This window comes from Musca autumnalis, unplaced genomic scaffold (assembly GCF_047663935.1).
Source record: "Musca autumnalis isolate F117 unplaced genomic scaffold, ASM4766393v1 scaffold_1, whole genome shotgun sequence".
Classification (NCBI taxonomy): Eukaryota; Metazoa; Arthropoda; class Insecta; order Diptera; family Muscidae; genus Musca; species Musca autumnalis.
In genome coordinates this window covers 325,677,767-325,696,145 of record NW_027411644.1, presented here as the reverse complement: position 1 = coordinate 325,696,145, position 18,379 = coordinate 325,677,767, and the positions used below count along the sequence as shown (strand labels likewise).

Sequence of the window (18,379 nt, the reverse complement as noted above, 5' to 3'; positions counted from 1 at the left end):
GGACCGATCTGCGTTGACGGTGAATATCGACGCCGTATGCATCACGAGCTGTATCTGCTATACAAAGGCATCAATATAGTTAAGCGTAATGAGAAGCAGCGATTGCGTTGGCTAGGCCATATAATAAGAATGAGCGATGATGAACCCGCTAAAAAGGCGCATAAATTCGAGCCACATGGCGGTGCACGCAGAATTGGCAGGCCAAAGAATAGATGACGCAAACAAGTGGATGAAGAGATTACAAGGCGTGTTCTCCAAAAAGCGAAGCACTAAACAGAGAGAATTTGAGATCTTTTCTTAGTTCGGCCTATGGAACAAATGTTCTGTAATGGGCCAGCTAAGTAAGTAAGTACAGGTACCTCACATAAGATACATGTGCAGTTTCTTATTTCCATTCGAAAACCACTATTTTTTTCAAAAATATGTAAGATTTTCATGAGATGCATATTTTCCCTATATTCCACTATTTGCTCTCATATTCCATCTCTTGTTTGGTAAATGCTCTCAACTTTGTTCTCGTTTTCTTTTGAATGGTCTCGTCGTCTCACTATCGTATTGACAATATACCAACAAACCACAACACAACTCCCACCATCGTCTCACCATCACATTTAGACTAAATCAGTGTTCACCAGCAACAACAAATTCAACCGCTGCGTTTGTGTTGGGCACACACACGAGATTATCTATACCTCTCTAGATAAACATCGTGTGCGTTAATTCGTTGCTAAAACAAAGAAAATGATCGGTGGTGAGAGCAACGTTCAAACTCACCACAATTGAGATTGTGTGTGTTCACACAGACACGGCTCGCGAGCCCAGTGGTGTTTAACACTGGACTAAATCAACAAACCACACCATACACATACACACCACAACAACATACCTAAACTACCACTGTTAGTTAACTGACAAACCAAACAACTACAGTGCGTGTCGAAAAAACAAAGTGTTTGGCTGTATAGTTCGCAACTAAATATTTTTAATTTATTTAATATAAAGGCAACATCTAATATCTCAACCTTGTGCTGATAGACTCAACATGTATGTACATAGTGTTTGTATTATTCTGCTTTGTTCACAAGACGATAGCAACTACAGTGAAAATCCATTAGAAGAAACGGTAAATTACAATAACACAAAATAAAAGCAATTAATTAATAAAAAGCAGCAAAATTTGTCTCTGGTTTGGTTGGTGATGTCTGGTGGTTGTTAGTCAATAATAACAAAACAACAACTTGCCAACATTTTGTATTTTTTCAATCTCTCTGAAAAAAACAGTTTTTTTTTGCTTTATGAAAGGCGTTCATGAAATGCAGAAATTTGAACCTTGGCAACACTTTTTGAACACTATTCCTGAAATGCAGTAATTATTTTTTTCTGTGTAGAAACCGCACGTCCTGTCGAAAGACAACATTTCCTTCAGTTCCTTATTGATAGGGCTTGCGGTTTCCCATGAAAATCGTGAAACCCTAAAAAAACACTAAAAATGTGAGTTTTGACCGCGATATATTTAAAAAACGCTCCGGCGATTTTTTCTTGCTTCTTTTTTGTTTTTTTTTTCATATATGAAGCATCTTTATGGTTCAAGAGCACCAGGTGCACCAAATCGGACGATGAAAAAAATTTATGTTTGTACTTTATTATGGTGTTCAATCGATCACACCTCGTATGACATTCCAAAACCCAATTCATAGCAATGCCTTTTCAGAAGGAAATATGTAAACTCATGCCATAACCTCTCTTTCTACCTTAAGGAAAATTTTAAAGTTTACATTTCAAATGGTATAAACATTAGTCCCATCTAAGTTATCCAGGCAGTTGAGTACGACAAACCTCCCTAATTTATTTGAATGTCTGGTTAAATTTCTCGTTTGAAAGTTGACTACACTTAAAAATGGCTGGGATAGTTTATCAACCATATTTGCACTAAAACCAGCCATTAAACTGTCATCAGACATACGCATGGGCACACACATTTAGCTAAGTTTGTGGCAGTCAGGCATAACATTACCTCCCATGGAGACTAAGGAGTCTAAGGCAAATCACAGTTTTATGCAATGTCGGGTATTAAAGATTGTTTTTTTTTTTTTTGTTTTTTTGTAACGTTTCTCACCTAAATGGATTTCTTCTGCTGCGGCTGCTGTTAGCTTCAACTTCTTCCTCCAGGCGTTGTCCATAAAGTACGTGTTGTTAAAATCAAGGCATAATTTTGAAAATTTTTGCAATGAGGGGAAGTCTTTGCCACCCTCATAAGCATCCACTTAGCAGACACTGACTGCTTGCCATACATAATGGCCACCGACACAGAAGACCGAACCTTACAGAGCAGGAAAGACTTTTTGAATGACTCTTTCACTCTTCTTCGTTTAATGTTGGACGTACAACAACCAACATGCACCGTAAGAATCAAGACACGTTATGCTTGAGTTGGTTGGAAACTTTCAACTAGGACATAAATTATGTTACGTGCAACAGAAGCAAAACACCAACAGCAACAACTACACCAATAATATTGGTAATGTGGCGCAAAGAGTATTGGTGGCCAACTAAACTGAATAAACATTGCTGTTGCTGCTGCTTCTTCTTCCTCTGACGGGTAATTGGGGAGTTGAAAATGTTTGAAATGTAATGCCAACTGGCAGAATATTCCAAGAATCCTTTAAAGTAGGTTGATGTTGCCAGTTGTAGTTGTTGTTGTTGATGGTTGCCTAATACAAATGAATGTGGCACAATAACCATTTGAATGTTAAAGAGAGTTAGAGAGAGGGATTGAGTTAGTGTGTGTCTGTGTTTGTCTAGGTGAAAGATAAAAGTGAAGAAGGTGTAAACTGACTGCGATTTTAGAACAAATGGAATTTCATGCTACTACCGTTGTTGTTGTCGTTGCTGCTGTCGTTTTGTTGTTTGTTACTCCTTCCTATAATAGCTGGCTGGTTTGTTGGTGTAACTGTAATTGTAGTAACTGTTGTAGGAACTTTGGTTCACTTCATTTTGTGTTTTATCCTCAAAAACCGAAAACTATTTAAATGTTGGGTAATTTGCTTAAACGACTTTAAATTCTTTGAAAATGTTTTAGTTTTGCTTGCGGTGAGGGATGTAGTTATGGATACGTTACTATAGCCTTCAAATTTAAACATAGGCTATTAGTGGTGTTGTTAGAAGTCTTTAGAAATAAATGGAATTTAACAACATAATTGGTCATGTTTTTGCGGCAATAATAATTAGAAAACTCAATAACTCAGAGCAACTGTTGCAGTTTAAAGTTTCATTGAATTTGCCAAAAATAGCTTATCGATTTTTTAGGTTAGGTTAGAGATATACCATTACAGTGACCCATAATAAGCCCAACAGTAATTTCCATCCCTATTAAAGATCGCAGGTCGGTTTGCCTTTAATATCCTACATATATATTTTGTACACCATCTTCGTTGCGCCTTCTTTAGGTAAATCTCACAAAATTTGCCGATGTGGTAGCACATTGATGGTAAATCGATCGACTTGGAGCCACCTCCAGCTATTTCATCTTCTAATTCATTTCCCATTATATTACTGTCTTATATATCATACAGAGCTTTTCTGTAGTCAAAGATAGCTCGGGAGTTTATTTCCCATGACCTGAGAGCCTAAAAGGTCGCAAGACTATCGGCAGGTATTGTCACGGATCCTGAGAGACGGGTTTCAACTTCTGAATAACTCGGGCGCTTTCTTGATAGCAAAAATCTCTACTTGAAATATACTACAGCTATCGTTAAACTTATGTTATCGTACGATTAATATATATATTTTATTCAATATACACCCAAGATGAAACAAGGTACTGGCGCCACCTTTTTTCATCTTGGGTGAAATCATTTTGAGGTCAAATTTCACTGCTTCGAATACTCAGGGTAAGTCAGAGCAGAAAGAGATGCACATACCATAAACTGATTATAAGGTTTACGACCCTCACATGTGCAAGCTGTGAAAATTGGAGCCCAAGGCCGTCTTCGCCGCTTAAAACTGGTCCAGGATATCCAGAGGATGGAGATCCTGGATATCTTTTAAAGTGGCCTGATGGGCTTCGTTGTTGTGGTAACATTGTTGTTATTATATGGAGCGTAGTTGAACCCAAATTACTCTGGTTCTCCGTGGCAGCTGACGCTTCTCAAAGATGGGGGATGTTCTCCGAGGATAGCATTCGTACGAAAGTTGTTTATTGCATTTGCGCCTGCATCCGTATGGATGCTATTCAAACCTGCTTGATATGTTTATTGGTGTAGGGATTCTCTCTTCTAACGCTGGACCTCTTTTTCTGGATCACGAAGATCTTTCCTAACATGCCTGTGTGTGTGGGGGGTGGTCCTTTCCACCATATGAGGATGGCTTTCACGGTAACACCCGAGCAAGTATTGCGACGAAAGCATGCTATTGTGCTGCTTTAACGGAAGAATCTTTGTCTCCTCATGTAGATGGTTCACTGAAGACCACGTTTGAATATTTTTCCATCGCGTTGCACTTATATTCGTTGAACAAACTGCCTTCGCATATGTGGTCAACAAGGTTTCCTTATCTACAACCCAAGTGCTTGGACTTGAGGCCCCTGATCCTATATCTCAGCTTGTCGCTGTAGAGGTGGCATGCGCGGACGGCGACAACATGCTGTCAAATGTGATTCCCATGTGGGGTAGTTTGTGGTTGGAATTCTGCTAGCATCGACCATGACATTCAAGTGAGTTCACACCTCTGCCATCTCTGTGGTGAACAGAGTGGATGTGGTAATATCTGTCGAATAGGAATTCAGCTTTTCACAAATGTCGTCAGGGAAGGTGAATGACGCCAAATTTTACAATCGTCCGCAAACGTTACGATCTCAATGCTATCTGGAGGGGGTGGAATATAGGAGAGGTAGGGCTTAAACAGTTCGGGATATATCACCCCACCTTGTGGAACTCCCTGTTTCAATCTGCTGGGTTTGGACTTCTTGTTCCTAAAATCCAACTACGACTTGCGTCCACATATACAATTTAGTGTCCAAGGATTCAAACTTGGCCGGAGGATTGTATGCTCGATGTACTCAAACAGTGTGGAGTGTTTGACAGTGTCAAAGGCTTCTGATAAGACAAACGCCCCCATCACTGTTTTGTCACACGGCTTGATATGGTTGATTTCACGACTAATATGTGTGGAGATGGCGTGCAACGCTGTTGTCGTGCTGTGCTGCTTACAGAATCCGTGCTGAAGTTCGACAGCTGTGTAGCTGTTTCTAACGCTGGAGAGAACTAAAGACTCAGGGGCCTTTGCTATGCACGACAAAGGCGAAATAGGCCTGTTCGTTTCACATTTGCTGGCATCATTGTCTGTTTTCAGTAGCGATGTGGGTGGCTAGGTTTAGAACCGCACCTCCAGCTGTTTTAGCATTACCATGGAGATTCCATCGGGGACCAACGCTTTGGTTCCTGATGACATTCGCAACTTCGTCCATTTTAACTCGACGTAGTAACCTTCTCTTCGACCTGTCACTCCCGGAGTGCTCGATAAACTGTCGATTGAAGTAACTTGCACACCTATTCGGATCAGTTACCGCTACGTCGCCAAACCACACTTCACTTATTCTGTCTCCTATCGTGGAGCGCTTCACATGATTTAACCAGTGTCTGCTCATTGAATCTGTGGTCACTGCATCTGTGGTCGCCTCTGCAGGTACACATATGGCGAGCGGATGCAGCAGTGATTATGTCTCGGAACATCCTTCCCGCTACCCGAACATCTCTCTTCGCACTCTTCGCTAATTCTGGTAGGGGCATCCTCATTGACCGTGCAAAACGTAAAGCTATCAATATGCTAAGTCAGCAACTCTCTGGTCGTTTCCGGGGACCGAATGCCACACCTCATGATGGTTATTAAAATCCGCCAAGACCTGACGGTTATGGAGTACAGCTATTTATCGGCGGGGTGTATACGTTGAGCAACTCTACCTCGGCAGTTCCATACCTAACTGCTACCCCCATACTCTCTATTTACGGGTCATTAGGAGCAGGCTCAAGCGAGATAGGTCTGCATTGAACAGACTGGTGCAAGAGAAGAGCTAATTATACAAATATAAGCACGTGTATACTGAGGTGGCAGCCGTGAGCCAGAACACGGATGTTGTGTGGTTCCGTGTCAATCAGGTACGGGAGAACAAGCTGCCGTGGCATTGTGAGGGGTACTTTTGATTGCTTCGGTGAACAGGATTGACGCAACCCTTTGCACACTTGATAGTTTGGACAGTGTATGCCATCAAACAAGTCCATCGATAGTTAAGAGAGGGCAGAATCACGGATATATACAACCAGTGTATGACTTGTGGTCTGAGTCCCCAACTTTTGACAAGTTAGTTTTTGCAGGAGACCTTCCAGGTATTTGCTTCAAAAGAAATTATGCACCTCCAAACTGGTGTCTCGAAATCTGAAAGTTTGCACGTCCTTGAGAATAATATCTGTTTCGCCTTCTCTGGGTTAACTCCAAAACTATTGCTAAGAGTCCAGTTGCCAGTTATACCAAAACACCTTGATTATGGTCATACCTGGGATAAAGTAACAACTTACCACTTATCTGCAATACTATATCCTAGGCGTAAGTCACTGCCACAAAAATGTTGCTTATTACCAGAAGCCAGAGTAGGCGTTATAGAATTGCCCTCTGCGGTGCACCTCTGCCAACAGTTTTCCTCGCGGAACTTCCTCCAGTACCCCAACTGGTGTTCCTTCCGTTCAGCAACTCAGTAATCCATGTCCGACCATTACGGATACACCCAATAGGATTTCAATAATGATCACAACCCTCAGATAGTTTGGGGCCAACCGTCGCACAGCTTTGTCAAAATGCTTACAATCAAGGTTCCTGTGACGAGGTTTGTATTTCTCCGAGCTCGATCGCCTTGAAGATGTTCAATAATGCTGAGAAGTTGCACTGACTGAAGGGGGTTTGGTCTCTTCATCGTCACCGAAGCATATGAAATAGACGAATCTACCGGCTGTGACTTCTTCGTAGCAGGGTGCTGTTCGTCAGAAGATGTTAACCTCTTTTCGAACACTGGTGGGGGTTACGGGTTGATCGACTGCTGATTAGAGGAAGTGATCGACGCTGCGACAGACCCATCATTGTTCCATCTTCTCACGTTTGCCCGTTTATCGAATGTTTCCCTCTGCCCAAAAGCGGTTTCATCTCTATCACACTCATAATAGCTTTAATAAATGAGCATACTAAGGAGCCCACCGAAACCGTCTCAGAAGGTTTAGCTGCAGTCTTCGCCATTATGCCTTCTGAATTGAGGATCTATATTTATCAACAAATTCCCAATCTTAACAGGTTGATACCTAGTTTGATTCTCCTTTGAAGTGGATGGGACATGGAAATATAACCATATGCGGACACCATCACGCGATAAAGCTCCCAAAAAGATTGATAATTATCTCCTTGCCTTGACCAAAGTCATGAAATATGCAAGATTTTGGCCAAAACTGGAGACACGCGTTTTTGTTTTGTTTTTTTTTTTTCCTATTGGCGTCCTTATATCTTTCCCGTGACTCTTGAGCTGACTGAAGTCGTTGTTGGTGTCATTCAAATTCATGATCAATTCATGCTGCATATAATTTCTTCACAAACACAAATACGTATGTTATCTCAAATTCATTTCCTGTCACGCTCACACACACTCTATTGCACAGGAAATATAGCTTTTAAATATTAAAAATTGTTTAATTTACTAACATGGTGGAAGGAAAGTTTCATTCTTTCACAACTATTTGCGACGCGTTTTTACTTTAAGTTCTACACTGAAGTTGATGGCAGCTCCTTAAATAAATGAAGATTGTTTCCTTAGCCGTTGAACATACCGCCACAACCGGGCTTAACTAAACTAAGAACTACAGCAACAACAACAACAAGAATATTTATTTATGTATCTTAACTTCTAACAAGCCATCCATCCATCCAACCAACCATGCATTCAATCTTTCAGCCAGTGAACGATCCAACCAACCAGCCAAGCGTTCACTCAGCCAGTCAGTTATTCATTCAGGGAAAAGTTTCAAGTGGCAACACGTTCGAGTAGTTCTTTTTTCACTTTTTGTCCTCTTTCCATCGTTGCTGTTGTTGTTGTACTTGTACTAGTTTCTTTAAGAAACGCTCGATGAAAATGTGTTAAATAGCAAACCGGGACATTTTCAAAAAAGTGGCTATATTTTATTGCACGTAGCACGTTGAACATTTTTCACAATTTAAGAAGTGGGTTTAAGAATTTATGGCAAATGTGCCAATAAACCTCAACTAAAAGTTACGCTTGCTTCCTTTTAGTGGCCAATATCTTTTAGGTTAAAATTTCTTACCTCCAATATTTGAAAACATATATTTTTTGTTGACTTATTAATAATTGATGATATTATTGTGGGGGTTTATTTATACAAATCAACCCTTCAATTACCTACGTTGCCCTGTCACATAAAATATAGCCCTCCTTTAGAAATGACAACGGCATTAATAAACTTTAAGTTCCTAGAAATAAATTTTCGTATTTCCCATACCTTACCTCCAAAACTTGATACTCTCGAAGAAAGTTTAGCTAGAAGCTTGTTAAGTTTTAACACCAACAACATTCTGCTACGATTCTGAAGAGTAAAGTTAAGGCAAATTAAGAATATGCCTTCATTAGTTTGTAGTCTAAAACAACAACAACAAACATCACTAACACCACCTTGCAGAAAGAAGGTACTAAAGACGAAATGGAGTGAAGTAACGAAAGTAGGAAACTTTTTCAAGATTTTTACCACTATCATTAAGAAGCGAGTATCAAGTATGTTACAGTGTTGGATAACTATGGCATATGTTGAGCGTATGTGGCGAACATCTTGAAACACTTGTGAGTACATTTTTGAGTGTGTGTGTGTGTGTGCACGTTGTAAGTGAAGTGTTTGCTGTTTACGTTACTCCTTCTTCATCTTCTTCTTCTCTGTTAGTCGGTTTGTTTGTTTGGGCCATTTACTTTCAATGTTTATTTTATGTTTTCAACTTAAGAGATTTATTAAAAGTTTTTCTTTTACATGGATTGTTGTTGTTGGAGTTGTTGCTTTTACTGATGCTGTTCTCCCCCTTTTTTTCAAATAACTAATTTCTTTGCGAAAATCTCACGCATAGTTTGTCTAAATTTATTTAAAATTGGAAGTTTTATTATTTGTCGCAACTTTTTAGTTCGCAAGCAAAAGTAGAAGTAACAAATATCTAATTTGCTCTTAGGAAATTCATGCTCATAATTGAGAAAAAAATTTATTGCAAACATAAATAAAAATTAGAAATTGTTGAAATTTCCCATCATAAAACATTTAAGGAGTACTAAGGAATGGCAGTTTCTTGTCATTCCAAAGCAAGTTCTTTAAACTAAAAGGATAGATGCCACAGTGATAATTGGTTAGCAAGTCCGCCGAAAGTTCGTGAACTTCAGTCCCCGACAAGACAATACAAAAACCTATGACCTTTAGTTTATAAGGCGAAAGGATTATTATCATCTGAGAATCGCTTGTAGACTCTTTTCTTATAAATGGACATTAATAACACTGTGCGACAAGGGTTTGGAAAATTCCTTTTGGGGATGAAAGCCCTTGTTGAGTTTATAAGGAACCTAAACGAAATTTTTCGCCAAAGGTCAAGTTTATGAGTTATGGCGTCATGGATATTTGAATTGTCAATCCATAATACTCAAGAAAAAAGTTTTATATATGTATGATTGTTTAGAGTCATTGTATCTTCGTTTTGAGATTACATGTCTTCAGTCAAGTCGAATGGCGAATTATTTGTACAATATTTCGGCTTCCTAACTCAAATCCTTTGATTTATTTGATCTTCATACATTTACGCGCAGTGATATTTTTCCTTACACACTCTCGGATTGTTTTGAAACATTTGCTGCAGGTAGTACTAGTGGCTGCTGTTGTGACGTACAGGTCATATTTATTGTTCGATTCCGCTGAAACTTGAGGAAGATTTTGTTTTAGCCATAGAAAGAACGCTATTGCTTTTGATGAACATCGATTTAGAGTTGGATATAGCTCCCATATATATTATGAAATATTTGGTGCACCAAACACCAATTTTGATGAAATTTGGTGCACCACCCTCGCTATGTATGTTTAATTTTGATGACATTTGTAATGAGCGACGCAAATTGGACCAAAAAATTTCGCCAAATTATATTGAAATCGTGGCGGTGTAGGTTATCATATAGTCGTCCCCGCCTGACTTTGATCCTTGATAGTTTTCAATGATTTCAAATATGATATAGATAGGAATTCAGTAAAAGACTGATAAGGTGACAAGATCGATCGTCAAAAGTGGTAAAGGTGTTGAGACATCTAGATGTTTAGTTCACTGCAAAAGGTGTGTCCTCAACTAAGGAGGCTAAGTCACAGCCTTCGATGATAACTGTAAAAAAGGCAAAACCAGACAAAAAATTCTTCTAAACCCTCTGAGACGGTTTCGCTGGGCTCTTTTGTGGCCTCACTTCTCAAACCCCATATCATGGTGATGGGGGTAAGACAGCTGCTGGGCAGAGAGAAACCATCCAATAAAAGTACAAACGCGAGCAGACGGAACAATGATGAGTCGATCACTTCAAAGTCCACTAATCAGCAGTAGACAAACCCGAAATCACGACCAAAGGTTGTTAAGAGGTTGACGTCGTCTGCTAAATAAAAATCACAGCCGGTCCATCCGTATATTTCATATGTTTCGGTAATAATGCAGATACCAAACCCCCTTCAGTCAGAGCATCTTCTCAGCATTATTGTACATCTTCGAAGGCGACCAAGCTCAGTGGAAAAGCTTGCACAGGAACCATGCATGTCTGCCCAAAAGCATTTTGACAAAGCTGAGCGACAGTTGGTCCCGAATGATCTGAGGGTTGCGATCAGTATTAAGACCCCTTTGGGTGTATCAGTAATAGCCAGACACTGATTATTAAGTTTCTGAAAGTTAGGAACATCAATTGGTGTATTGGAGATAGTTCCACTAGGAAAAGGGTTGGCAGAAGTACACCGCAGAGGGCAATTCTCTAACCCCCTACTCTTACTTCTGGTAATAAACGATATTTTTGTGGCAGTGACTTACGTCTAGGATATAGCATTGCTGATAACTGGCATCTGGACTCTTGGCAGTAGTCTTTGAGTGGATCCAGAGCAGGCGGAACAGGCGGAACAGGATGCGCAAACTTTTTGATTGCATTATTTCTTTTGAAGCAAATACCTCGGTATAATTATAGAGAATCGCATAACATGGAAAAAGTATATAGAGGGGTGGACAAAGGGAGGTCTTATTGCACTCTTCTCCTGCAAGCACTCCTTGTAAAAAGTTGGGGACTCAGACCACAAGTCATGCACTGGTTGTATATAGCCATGGATTTGCCCATCTTAACTATCGATGGACTTGGTTGGAGGCGTACACTGTCCAAACTGTCAAGATACAACGGGTTGCATCAATTCTGATCATCGAAGTAATCAAAAGCATCCCTCACTATCCCGTGACAGCGGGTTCTCTCATACCTTATTGACTCAGAACCAAACAACACCCGTGGTCCTGCCAGCGGCTGTCACCACAGTCTAAACATGTTTGTATTTGTATAGTTTTTGTGTATTTGGATCAGCATATCCCGGGATGACTGCTCACATTCGAGTATTCACCCATATCCAAGCTTTGGGGAGATACAATACATGCCAGGAGTGGGTAGATCTAAGGGGTTGCTATGGACTTGTCGATGTGAGAGACTACGACGGAGACTATGTTGCTGTATGCTGCGTGAACACAGCCCAGCGAGTCGTGGTCGTCTGACTACAAAACTCCCCGCAGTCCCACCAACAGCAACAGCACACGCAGCATTTAACACCAGCCGTTGTTGTTCCAATCCTAGAAAATGCATTATTGCTGCAATTTAATTACAGTGGACTCCGAGATAAGATAGAGGAAATTGTGGATTTCATGGTCGCGGTGGCGCAGGAAACCAAGCTCAACAACAACTGTAGCTTACAGCGCTGTGGTGGTTACAACGTACTGAGGAAGGATCGCACCAGAAGTGGAGGTGGGAGGATAAGCTTTCCTATTGCACCAGTCTGTTCAATACAGACCTCTCTCGCTTGAGACTAACCCAAATGGGTTAGGTGTGGAACTGCCGAGGTAGAGTTGCTAAAAGTATACATCCCGCCGGTAAATAGCAGTATTTCAGGTTACAAGTCTAGCATTAGACCGCTTTTGGTAGGCCATAACCGTCTGGTCTTGGGAAACTTTAATGCGCATCATGTGCTGTGGCATTTGGTCCTCGGAAACGACCAGAGGGGTACAGCGCCGGCTGAGCAGATTGCTAGCTCTACGTTTTGCATGGTGAATGAGGACGCCCCTACCAGAATTATAGGAGAGCGTCACAGTTCGACAGACATATTCATGTCACCTGTTCTAACAAATTACGTTACCTGGCAACCCGTAATTTTTCTTGGATCAGACCATCTCCCCATAATTGTCTCCATTAGCAGACCGCCCGACTTCATCATCTCTGAACGCCGCACATTCGTCAACTTATTGGCCGAGTTTCAGACAGTTCACTAATCACCGCACCAGAGATCTGTCAAACCTTCTGTTGTTCGGGTAGCGGAAAGGATGTTCTGAGACATCATCACTGCTGCAGCCGCTCGACATATACCTGCTGGTCGAATACACAAGGTGAGATCAAACTTCCCAGCAAAGGCGACGGGGTTAGCAAATGAGCGGGATGAGCTTCGTCGAATCAACCCCAGCGGCCCCCCGTGCCAGGTAGCTGACACTGGAAGTTAACAAGCAGGTCGGTGAACATAAGCGGAACAAGTGTCTAAATTATCCGAAGAGTTGCAACATTCGAGCCGGAAAATCGGAATTGTGGGCAACAGTTAATGAAAAGAAGGAAGATGTCTCTGCCCTCTGACCAAGTTTTATATGTTGGATAATCAATAATATATTTTTTTTTAAATTTTTTTATTTTACCCCTCTAGACGACATTGATATCATAACGTATGCGCATGATTGTAGGATCTTGTTGTCAGGTACCTTCCCCCGATGTCGTTTATGAAAGGCTGAACTTCGATCTTGCCACCATTTTTCACGATACCAATAGGCAAGTATGTTCCACATAATCTGCGGTGATTCTGTTCACCACATAGACTCCAGAGCTGAGCACTGAGTATTCAACTGGTCCATGGTAGCAAAACTAATGACCCCAAATTTCTAACGAGATAGGTCGGTCTGGGTGAAGCTCTGCGGCGCCAGTGTTCTCCGCGAATATAACGACGCAATGGAAAAATATCCAAACCTGTCAGAATGTCTTCAGTGGACAATCTACATGAGGAAACAAAGATTCTTCCAGTACAGAATGCAAAAATATTCAAACCTGTCAGAATGCCGCCCTGAGAACTGCACCCTATTGCCCCTCATGTCTTCAGTGGACATTTCACATGAGAAATCAAAGATTCTTCAAGTACAAAAACACAAGTTCTTGCTCGGGTATCACAGAGAGAGCCATCCTAATCATCATATCGTGAATAGGACCTCACACGTAGGCATGTAAGGAGGGATCTTCATGATCTGGAAAAAAGAGGTCCAGGGGCTTAATTCTGTTTCTACGAAACTGTGAAATGAAAAATTTTATAGAGGAATTTAATGTCAAAGGAAAGATAAGATAAAGAAATTATTTTTCATTTCAAATGTTCATAGAACTAGAATCCAGGCCCAGGTCATGGAGACCTATCAAGCAAGATCAAGCACAGATACACAGATGCAGTCGCTGATGCCAAAAACAGCTATCATGTGAATGCGATCCTCGAAGAACATCCCCATCTATCACAGCTGAGGAGCGTCAGCTGCTACGACAAACCAGCTTAGTTTTGGTTTTTGTTCGGGATAGTGCAGCCGTCTAAATTCCCATAGGCCAAGGATTGATGACACCGTACAAAACATCTGCCTAGAACTGCATAACCCACTGTACGTTTTGAACTGCTCTGCCTGACCCACTCAACTAGCTCAGGTAGCTTTGTGGTTACAGCCCATCGAAGCAGTCACATTCCCAGAACTGGAGTTAGACCCAGAGTTAGATTAAGCAGAAAAACAAGTAAGAAAGTATGAGTCAGCTGTGTTGACGGAGATATACCCTCAGCCAATGAAAAAAAAAAACAACACCAAAGCAAACACAATGATTATGCCGTATATAAAATATATAGATTTTTTACGAGTTTGCTTTAAAATCTGTATGTACCGTAATGTGGGGATATACCAAATCATTGACATACACCAAACATTTTTAGTAACCTTCTTCATAAAGGACTCGAAATATTAAATAACGTTAAACTAAGTTTGAAAGAAATTTTCTTAGTATGTGCCGGGATGGTTTTGGTGCTTGGACCATTATCTCAGGAATTATTGACATACTCCGGAAAAAGATTGTACCGTTGAAAATGAGGCCGCTAGAAGAACCTACTGAAAAAAGAATCAAAACGATGCGAGAGGAGCTCTTAAACTTCACTTTTTTTCGAATTATGTGTGGGAGGTACCCGAAGATGACCTGATACATGGCTGGATGAAATAATATTTTTTTTTTATCTTTAATCGAAGATAATCTATTTCGGAGAAGTGACCCACAAAAATTCAAAAATTTTATATTAAGTACACTTGAAGGGCTGTTCGAGGATGGTCATGAAATTTGAATCGAGGTCCTTATGGTTCTAACCATAATTTTTTGGGCAAGTTTAGTTTTCCTAACATTTCACCGAAAGGTGAAAAATGTCGTCCAGTGACGAACTAAATTGGCTGTTGTCGTGTGTGCCGACTATCAAAAGTAGTTACTGACCAAGAAATGAAATGTCCCACAGACCCTGCTGTCACCATTGCAAAGTTGCACCTTTTATAAACAATTGAAGAAATTGGATTTTATTTGCGTTTATTTACTTCCTTCAATTTGTTCTTTTTTATATCCTTTTTCTTCATAATTTAGTCCCAAATTTGGCAATTCATGAATAATTTGAGTTTTTGAAATTGATTTTATTTTATCACTTAATCAATGATAAAAATTGAAATTGCCTCATAAAATCATATTTCGCATGCGATTATCTTTAGCCCATTTATTTTTGCCGACATCGGTGAATATGGAAGAGTATTAAATTGCAATCTCATGCAATTTTTATGAACATTTTATATTACTATTTGGTAATAAACAATTTCGTTTAACAGCATTTATAACAAACTAGCAACATGCTCTATTTTTAATTTCGCATTGAAATTGGTATTCCAAGAAATACTACCAGCTTTTTAATATCTCAATTTACTTCCAATTTATATAATTTACCGTTAAGTTACCCAAAGCCATGACGGGGAATGTAAACAAGTTATATTACACACAATACGCTTTTACCCGGAGTATTAATAACTGAGTCTTTCCTTTCTCTACAATTACAAGATTTCATGTAACGGCATTGAAGTTTTATTTAAACGTTGTTTTTCTCATTTTTCCCTCCGTCTTCTTGTGTTTCTTTCAGATTCAACTGTTGTCGGAAAATTTTGCATTACATTTTTCCCCAGCCTTAGCTGTTGATACGGCTGAATATATTTGTCTGGTAAATGACCGGCATATACCAGAAGCAATTGTTGATTTACTGGTGCAAGGTAAGTTTCATTGGGTGCATATGGGCTGGACAGGGCATATGCAACATGGTGGCTGCTGGCCATCATGGTGACCCCGTTCACTATCACAATGCGACCCAGCAATAGCAATGACTTGTTAAGTGTACCTTTGTGGGGCCATCAGCCATCTTGTTACTATATTTATGTATGTTGTTTTTGTTCTTCGCTTGTTGTCGCTTACTTTTTGCAGGATAATAATAAAAGCACAAACAACATGACAACATTTTTATAAATTCGTAGCACAGTTTAACCATTATTGTATTTTTTTTACTTTTTCCCGTTTACTACTACTACAAACTACTTCTTGCCGCTGGCGGATGTGTACGTGTACCAAACCAGATGTACCAGATCCTCCCGAAAGACCAATGTTGATAAGTTTTACATCACGTTCGGTTAACTTATCATGGGCCCATTCACAGCATCCACGAAATGCTCCCGTAACGCATTTCATTATTGAAACACGGTAAGTGATGTATAAAAAAACAAAAAAGACAAAGAGAAATACACGTAATGATAAACATTGAAATCACTTAAGGAGTAGTTATTTACATATTAAATATTGAAAAATATAGTTTGGCTTTTAAAGATATGTTTAAATATGTCTGTCTTAAGAACCCACTACAGATGTTGCTTGTGTGTAGCATACATATTTGTTTATTTTTAGTGTGATATTTAATATTTATTTGTGGGAGGTTTTACTCTGTATATATAAACATTTTAGATACCCAAATTTGGGTAGATATTGAAATACACGGAAAATTACTCAATAGTTCTATTTTTATACCCTACACCACTATGTGGGGAGGGTATTATAAGTAGGTTTTGGCCAAAAAGTTTGTGACGCATCGAAATAATGGTCGTAGACCCATACATATATATACCAAAATGAATGTCTCGACAAGCTGAGTCGATCTGGCTATGTGTGTCCGTCTGTCCACCTAAACCTTGTAATCACGCTAAAGGTCGCAATTTTAATCCGATGCCGGAATTTTAATCCGATTTTTGATGAAAGTCCCGGAGGGAAAGAACCCTATTGATTTTGGAGATGGTCGGATAATATTCAGGGGTCTGAATGGGCAAAAAACTTATTTGGAGAAAAAGTCAACAATTTATTTCAAAGCGAATATCTCCGCTTCTATATGGGGTATATCAAAAGCAAAACCTGCTGATGAAAGTAGAAAATATCACCTTTACAACGATGTAACGTAGGTTATGGTCAAATGAAGATATCGCAATAGCCGCTAATAGAACCCAAATTTTCATTTTTGCGATTTTAATAATAATGACAAATATCACAGCCAAATAACGGAAATATCGCAATAGTCGGTAATTTTTTTGTAATCACGATACACGTCGCAATTTTGATTGGATCGACACGAAAGTTTGGGTGTTAATGGGGGTGTCACAGAGAAAAAAACCTATTGATTTTGGTAATGGTGGGATATTATTCTGGGTTCGGAATGTGAAAGAAAACTTATTTGGAGAAAAGACCAACGTTTTATTTCAAAGGGAATATCTCTCTTCTGTAAGAAGTATATCGAAAGCAAAACCTGGCAAGGAAAGTAGAAAATATCACCTTTACAACGATGTGAAGTACGTTGTCATAGGTGGTCAAACAACAGAGATATCGCAATAGTCGGCAATGCATCCTTTTTTCCATGTTTTTTTGCAATCACATTACAGGTCGGAATATTGATCGAATCCTCACGAAATTTTAGGTGTTGATGGGGGTCTCACAGAGAAAGAAGCCTATTGACAGTTGGCGTACATCCCACTTTTCCATTTTTTTATTTGACTTGTACTGACGATGCACTTAAATGCGTTTCAACAAAATTGACCTGTATTAATGAAGACATTCAGAGCAAAGGCGCTAAGCTATCCCAATTTTAATATTTTGAATTTTACCAGTCAAAAGCTTATGCACAGGGATAGTGGTGTAAGGTATCACATAGTCGGCCCCGACCCGACTATAGCCATGGTTCACTTGTTTATTTATGGCTCCAGAATAAAAGTAACAGGATATACATTCATGGGAAATGTTTTAATGATTTCGTTCGTATTTCAACATGATAAAATGATTCCTTTTCACTGTACTGTGATGTCACATTTTATAGAAAAAAAACTATCTGAGCAATAGGAAGAAACATATTTGTTTAGTTCACCATGTATGTTGTGTACAACAAAATATTCAAAAACTTTAGTCACGTGCCAAAGGTTGGACAACATTACGATGACATACATTTCTTTCTTCCCTTCAAGCATTTGGAAGTTAGTTACTCACTCCATCTACCGAAAGCAATCGCATTCGACTTTGATTTTCTGTGAAAGAACGACACTTTAGAATTTTGCAATAACTAACTTATTGAAGTCCAGTTTCGGTCGTCTTGAATAACTACTTAGAGTCAGGGAAAAGGATGGAAATGCGATTATTGCTTGTTTACACAAACAATCCTTACGGCGTACGACTATCACAGATACTTTCTATTGTGTAAATTCATTTGTGAAGAGTTGAGTATTACGTTCCAGCGAATATTTTTCCAAAAGAAAACATTAAGAAAAAATTTACGGTTTTAGAGATATGGTGCGAAATGTATACAAATTATGGAAATTGTCGATATTTTTTTAAATTTTAGGCAATTATTTCTTCAAATATTTTATTCTTTCCCTTATCTACAAA

General features: G+C 39.5%; 1 protein-coding gene across 4 annotated transcripts in view; it reads left to right on the top strand.

Moving 5' to 3' along the window:
- Positions 1 to 18,379, top strand: part of Ptp99A (Protein tyrosine phosphatase 99A) — an 874,937-nt gene that overhangs the window by 408,574 nt on the left and 447,984 nt on the right. For all 4 annotated transcript variants that reach the window (XM_073962747.1, XM_073962759.1, XM_073962758.1 and 1 more), the window contains exons 4-5: positions 15,558 to 15,684; positions 16,042 to 16,165. In XM_073962747.1, the coding sequence (XP_073818848.1) occupies positions 15,558 to 15,684; positions 16,042 to 16,165 (251 nt within the window). The remainder of the gene's footprint in view (positions 1 to 15,557; positions 15,685 to 16,041; positions 16,166 to 18,379) is intronic.